The 7,477-nt window shown below is 29.5% G+C and overlaps 1 protein-coding gene across 1 annotated transcript; it reads left to right on the plus strand.

Annotated features, from left to right (window-relative positions):
* The first annotated feature begins 1,229 nt into the window (after positions 1 to 1,229).
* On the plus strand, positions 1,230 to 2,959 carry LOC115976666. Its single transcript, XM_031098108.1, has 4 exons — positions 1,230 to 1,313; positions 1,617 to 1,844; positions 2,039 to 2,100; positions 2,920 to 2,959. Exons 1-4 carry the CDS (start codon positions 1,256 to 1,258, stop codon positions 2,923 to 2,925), a joined length of 354 nt encoding a protein of 117 aa, XP_030953968.1. The 5' UTR covers positions 1,230 to 1,255; the 3' UTR covers positions 2,926 to 2,959.
* The last annotated feature ends 4,518 nt before the right edge of the window (positions 2,960 to 7,477 follow it).

A 7,477-nucleotide genomic window follows, 5' to 3' on the forward strand; every position in this document is an offset into this window, starting at 1 on the left:
TTATTGTAAAATCAAGTGGAATATCACTAAAGACATTGATATAAAATGGACAACACGAACTTTTCTTAAGCACAAAGACCGTCATAAGTCAACATGCAAGAAATTCAGGAAGTAGAAAAGTACTATTAGAAATCATCAAAGCTAATGACAAAATTGCATGAAAATTGGTGACTTGAAGGGAATTGTTGCAAGGATCAAAACTTGTTGCCGTCAATCACGACTTACGTCGCTTTTTGAACAAATTCCTTTGTTTAGGCTCTTACAATAATTTTTGTTATTCATAATAATTTTTTCTTTTCATTATCACTTTTAAATTAAAAGTCAAAATAATATCCCGTCTATTTTAGGACTTTTTTTAGAGACCATAGGATTTAATTTTGCTATTTTATCATTTTTTAATTTTTTTTGGTAATCAATATATATATATAAAACCGAAGCCTCTGACCTCTCCACAATTTTCCACATCAACATTTTTTTTTAAATTTTTAAATCTGATTTATTTCTTTTAATTAAATATATATACTCTCCTTTCTCAAACCAAATACTCTACCCGATAAAATTCTGAAACCAAACGCAGAACGGCAAAACCTGAAGCAACAGCACAAGGTCAAAACGGCAGAACCTCTCCTTTTGACAAAACCAAACCCAGCACCTCTCCTTTCGAAATTACTCACCAAACGCAGAACATCTTCACTCTCTCAAACACAGATCCAAGCTATTTTGCAAAAAGCTTGCAAGGGCACTACCATGGGAGCCAACGATTTCAATCTCCGACCCAACCTCCATATCAGAGCATTCTCTCTTGGTATCTCTCAATTAATCTATGAATAAACTCTTTTCCTATTGTCTTTAATTAGGTTTTTCTGTCAATTTAAGGATTTCGTCTTTAATTATTAATCTATAATATTCTATATATTATTATTATTATTATTATTATTATTATCAATATATATATATATATATAAAAAACCGAAGCCTCTGACCTCTCCACAATTTTCCACATCAACATTTTTTTTTAAATTTTTAAATCTGATTTATTTCTTTTAATTAAATATATATACTCTCCTTTCTCAAACCAAATACTCTACCCGATAAAATTCTGAAACCAAACGCAGAACGGCAAAACCTGAAGCAACAGCACAAGGTCAAAACGGCAAAACCTCTCCTTTCTAAATTACTCACCAAATGCAGAACATCTTCACTCTCTCAAACACGGAACCAAGCTATTTTGCAAAAAGCTTGCAAGGGCACGACCATGGGAGCCAACGATTTCAATCTCCGACCCAACCTCCATATCAGAGCATTCTCTCTTGGTATCTTTCAATTAATCTATGAATAAACTCTTTTCCTATTGTCTTTAATTAGGTTTTTCTGTCAATTTAAGGATTTCGTCTTTAATTATTAATCTATAATATTCTATATTATTGTTATTATTATTATTATTATTATTATCAATATATATATATAAAACCGAAGCCTCTGACCTCTCCACAATTTTCCACATCAACATTTTTTTTAAAATTTTTAAATCTGATTTATTTCTTTTAATTAAATATATATACTCTCCTTTCTCAAACCAAATACTCTACCCGATAAAATTCTGAAACCAAACGCAGAACGGCAAAACTTGAAGCAACAGCACAAGGTCAAAACGGCAGAACCTCTCCTTTTGACAAAACCAAACCCAGCACCTCTCCTTTCGAAATTACTCACCAAACGCAGAACATCTTCACTCTCTCAAACACAGATCCAAGCTATTTTGCAAAAAGCTTGCAAGGGCACGACCATGGGAGCCAACGATTTCAATCTCCGACCCAACCTCCATATCAGAGCATTCTCTCTTGGTATCTCTCAATTAATCTATGAATAAACTCTTTTCCTATTGTCTTTAATTAGGTTTTTTTGTCAATTTAAGGATTTCGTCTTTAATTAGGTTTTTTTTTTTGTCAATTTAGGGATTTCAACTCCTATCCCCTTTTTCTCTATATTCTTTTTTGTTGAAGTTAGGGAAACACTCATAGAACATTAAATTCTACAGGTTTTGTTGGAGATAGTATTGAAGAGCCTCCCAACCTTCAAAATCTAACAACAATCCTACAGGTTTTGCTTCAAGTTTTGCTTTATTTTGCTATCTAGGTTTTTTAGCACATCTAATTTAACTTAGCTTAATCATTTGATTGATTGAATAATTATTTGTGCACCTAAAACGTCAGCCTTCTTTGTCTCCACTCAGTCCCCTATTTTTTTTTTTTTTCAAACCGTCTACCTCTTCTGTACAAGTTCATGTCTTTTTTATTTTGGTCTGTCTCTGATTCTAAAATGTAGGAAGAAATTTTATGTTCTCAGTTGGGTTGTAGCTGTTGTTTTGTTTTATAGTAGAATTGTAGTGAAACTCCAGCAATTATTCTTTTTAAGTTATTCTAGCAGATGTTAAGCTTATTCTTTCACATAGTTGATGTTAAGCTCTTTTGGAATGTAAAAAATCAAAATTTGATGATTTCTAATGCATTCATTCATCTTATGCATTTAATTGTTGGAAAAGGAAACTGAGTAGCTAATTATTTCAAGAAACAACAAAGGATCCTTGAAGGTTTTTTGGGTATCCTCTCTTCTAAACACATAGCAAATATATGGTTAGAAACATGAGAGAGTTTGAATGTTAATGTTTTGATTAGAAATCAGTGTTTTTTTTTTTTTTTCATTTATTTTTGTAGATAAGTTTTGGTAATGAAATTTGTTTAGAAATCTGTAACTATAAACAAATTTAATTAGGACTCTATAACCATTATCTTATAAATAGTTTTTGTGATAATGTTTATTCTATTTTTTTAATATATATATTTTTTGTGTACCAAACCAATTCACGGCTGTTCAATTTATAATTCTTTGTACATTTGTGTTGTTCCTTCCCTGCAACAGATTTAAAACAGCAGATTTCAATGAATACCAAACAGCAACAGATTTAATTCTTTGTACATTTGTTTGCTGTTTTAAAGCAGGTTTCATTCTTAATTTTTGTTCTTCCATTCACTTTTATTTAGATTTAATATTCCTGATTAATTTCTACTTTTTTATTGCCTTTCTCTCCATTCGAATCAAGGTTAAAGGTATGGTATTCGTTTGCCTCTGTACTATTTCTGAATTTTTTTTTAGTATAGGGTTAACTATCGTAATTATCTATATATATATATATATATATATATATATAAAGATTTACATCAAAGTTAAAAACTTAAAAGAGGCAGCCTAATTCACTAGGGAAGCTACCTAAACAGTGTGTGCTAGGTTGGATAATTGATTGATTGGTGTTATTGTTGCTTTCATATGCCTCTTATATCTACGGCTGAATTCATAGATAGCTTACCTTCTTTTATATTTTTGTCTAATTTATTGGTCTCTGTGATGTTTCTAGCAAGATGGTTTTCCCTTTTTGGTGACTTTCATTGGCTTTACTTACACTAAGTGTTGTTTGTATTCATGTTAATCAAATAGTTCGATGAAAGCGATAGATATAAGTGCAATTTATGAAAGTTAGAATAACAGTTTCTTATCATTTTTCTTTATTAAATGAAGATAGAAGAAAATTTGTTATATATTTTTGAGTTTTCATAGATACATGTTGGAAATGAGTTTGTTTAATTTTATATTTCTGTCTAATTTATTGGTCTTTGTGATGTTTCCGGCAAAATGGTTTTCCTTTTTTGGTAATTTTTATTGGCTTTACTTACACTAAGTGATGTTTGTATGCCTGTTAATCAAATAGTTCGATGAAAGCGATAGACAATTTAAATAGAATTTCATAGTGGGTTTGTGTGTTTGTGTCTGAAATTGTAATTTTAAGATAGATTTGTTTGATTTTGATTGCTTGAATTTATTTGTCCTAAAGTAAATGTATCACAACAATACTTTTTAGGTTATTGATATTGTTGGGATCCTTAGAATAATGGTTAGAACTCTAAGCCATATGGTTGTGGTTGTAAGGAAATGTTTGCTCTACTCTCTGCCCTCTATAACACTCTAATATGTAACATTGGTTACACATTTTTGGATTGAATATTAGCTTTAGGATGTTGATTATAATGACAGAATTTTGTATAACCTTATACACATTCTTATGTAGTGACCACATGACACTTTTTAAAGCTTTTGAAGGATAGACGGATGCAAACTGTAATGAAAAGAGTCCTGTCACTTTGCAAATGACAAAGGATATGAGAATGCAATTTGTAGATCTATTTAGCATTGACTTTGTAAACAAATTGATGAGTGCTAATGTAAGTTCTTTAAGATTTTCAAATTTTAAAACATTGATTTGCTAAAATCTTATAGTTAATAAAAACTTTCCCGTGCATCGCACGGGTTAGTGACTAGTTATTCCTAATTTCATGTCTAACTCGAATTAGGGTTTTTAGGTGTTTCTTAGTTTCCTTAAAAGTACAGTTGGTAGCCTTAGGATTCTTTTATCTATTTAAGAGTATTGTAGCCTCTAAGACAATTCAATTTTCAGATTAATAAAATTCTAGAGAATTTTCTATTTTATTTTTCTACTAAATTATGGAGTTTTGTGTGTGTGTGTGTAGATTCAAGGGTTATCGTCTTAAGGCAGACGTGATCTATTTCTTGTGGCTTAAATTGTATATTTTTTTAGTTGCGGTAATTTGGCAGATGTAGTTTGCTAATATACTTTCAAATCAATAAAACAAGTATTACCGTGGTTGTCAAAACATGAATCGTATCGTGAATCGATTTTTAATTTTTCTGTATCGTGTATCGTAAGATATACAAACATTTAATAAAATTTATAAAAAATTATAAATATACATATAATTTATAAAAAATTATAAATATACATATATAAAGGGTATATTCATTATAAATTTTGAATATATTCAACTAATGACTAATTTATTCATCACTTATGTAATAATATTTAACAAGCTAACTAAATAAATCAAACAAGCATGTGTTTATAACATACGCATTCAAATTTCCTAAATTCAAAAGTGATAATATATTACAAATGACCCAAAAATAATAATTTATTTTCATCATATTCATCATATTGCCTAATTAACCTCATCTAAATCAATGCTATTATCATGTTTATAATTTTGCAAACTTATTTCTTCATTAAAATTTTCTTCCTCATCATTTGTCATTAACATTTACAATTTCTTCTTGTTCTTTTTATTTTAATAATTTTTTTATAAAAAAAATTTTGGCATTCTAGTTTCTTGGACTTATAACAATAACAATAAAAATAAAAAATTTATATTGTCAATTAATATTTTATTTGTAGTATATAAAATAAATTTGTAAATATTAAAGTGAAGGGTAAGTGTGTACTATGTAATCTAATTGTAGGAAAGAGAGCAAAAAAAAACTTATGAATATGTTATTTTAGTAGGGTAAACTAAGTAAACTAATAATTTTTTGTTAAAAACAAGTTTAACAACTTGTTAGATTCAAATAAAAGTACAAATTTTAACAAAAAATCTCATTTTAAAGCATTTGTCCATGTATCGTACGATACGATTCATACAATATGCACATTGTATCATACGATTCATGAGCACTTACGATACGCCGATACGATACAGAACTTTTTACACACGATACGATATGTATCGTATGATACGTATCGCGTATCGTATGATACTGACAACTATGAGTATTACTTTCTTTGTGTTCATTAAATTTTAAACAAATTAGACAAACTTTATTTGCATCAACATATGCTTTTGTAGATGTATTTTACTACTCTAGCATGTGTACGTTTATATAAGTAGTTGTGATCTAAGTCTATATAAGAGATCTCATAAGTCATAACTATTAAAAAAAGAAGAAGGAAGTTTGATGAAACTTGCCATTTTCCTTGGGGTTACTTGCCAATTACCATGATTTTGTGAAGTGCATGCATAATGTATTAATTTGTGGTTTAGACCAACACAGATACAAAGTTTAGCTATATAGCCTATATCTTGCTATGGAATTCGTTAACTAATTTTGCAAGACTAAAATACACTTAGGCCTCCTTCAAAAATAAAATAAAATAAGGCAATTCATGTTCATTCTTCTCTGTATTTGTTATTACACTTTTTACTATTGGCCTACAATTGTAGGAACAAGGGGTTCTGTTGTAGAAAAAATTTATCACACAATTTTGAACTAAACCCTTTTTGTGGCATGTCTGCAAAAACAATCATGAAATTAATGGTCCATTTGAATTGAGAGTGAAGGAGGGAGAGTAAAGTAGAGTAAATTTAGCCCAAAATTAGCTTAATTTTAGTTAACTTTACTCTACTCCCCTCCGCTCCCTCTCATTCTCCTCTCCATCTAAACGGGCCCTTAGAATTAGACAAAATTAAATACTTTAACTAGAACCGTAGAGGATCCTTCTATGTAAAACTAAAACATGCATTCATATCCATGCCCCATGAAAAGCTTATGTCGATGCAAAAAAGTCAAGAGGCATCCATTCCCTTTTGTTCTATTTGAATTTTGACCCAAGACCAAAATCCCTCACATGCAGGTGGCCTTTTGCGGATACCAATGGCTAAAGTGACAAAGATCTACCGTACGATTTGGGCCTTTCAATTTCAAATCCAAAATTGATGGCCAAAATTTGGGTATAGTCTTCAATTTCATTCAACTTTTTGTTCATATTAATTACACATGGTTGAATTTAATGGTTTGTAACGAAATTTTTTGCTGCAATGAGTAATTAATACAAACACATAATTGAATATTATTAGAAAACTTAAAGTATAATATTTAAAAATTTGTATTTAAGTTTTATCCAAATTAATAAGTGTGTGTATTTCTGTTTGTATTAGTTTATTTGTTTGTTTGTTTTTGTTTTTGTTTTTTTGTTTTTGTTTTTTTGTTTTTTTTTTGTTTTTGTTTTTTTTTCCAAACGATCGATTTTAAGTCTAACTACAACGATGGTAACTTATTACTAAGGGCTCCTTGTCATGGTCTTTTCTATCATCTTACTTGGTTTATTTAATTTATGAATAACGTTTTAAAGTTCTAGCTAACTTTCTTTGAATATAACTGTATTTTTACTTAACTTATTTGTTAAGTCCAATAAACTAATGAAAATAAATTCTTTGTAAACGAGCACCAACTCTAAGCAATGTCTTCTTACTTCATAGCATATTGTCTTGACTAAAAGTTCTTTTTCCATGAAAAAAAAAATGTCAGTTTTCCATAATCCTTACCTTTACACAATTGTGCCTGTTTGCTAGACCATTGTCACCCCAACAACTACTAAATCAAACCACCTTTCGATGGCTAATGGAAAACATGAATACACCGAATACATGTGTAAGCGGAAAGCGTAATTCTTTTATCAAAAAAAGTAAAAGCGTAATTGGATTTCTATTTGCCTCGTGATGAATCCAACAAAAAAATGACCTTTATGTGATTATTTCACGTTGTTTCAAGCTCTAAAGAAATGTCCATGGCACACCTT

Source organism: Quercus lobata, chromosome 2 (assembly GCF_001633185.2).
Source record: "Quercus lobata isolate SW786 chromosome 2, ValleyOak3.0 Primary Assembly, whole genome shotgun sequence".
Classification (NCBI taxonomy): domain Eukaryota; kingdom Viridiplantae; phylum Streptophyta; class Magnoliopsida; order Fagales; family Fagaceae; genus Quercus; species Quercus lobata.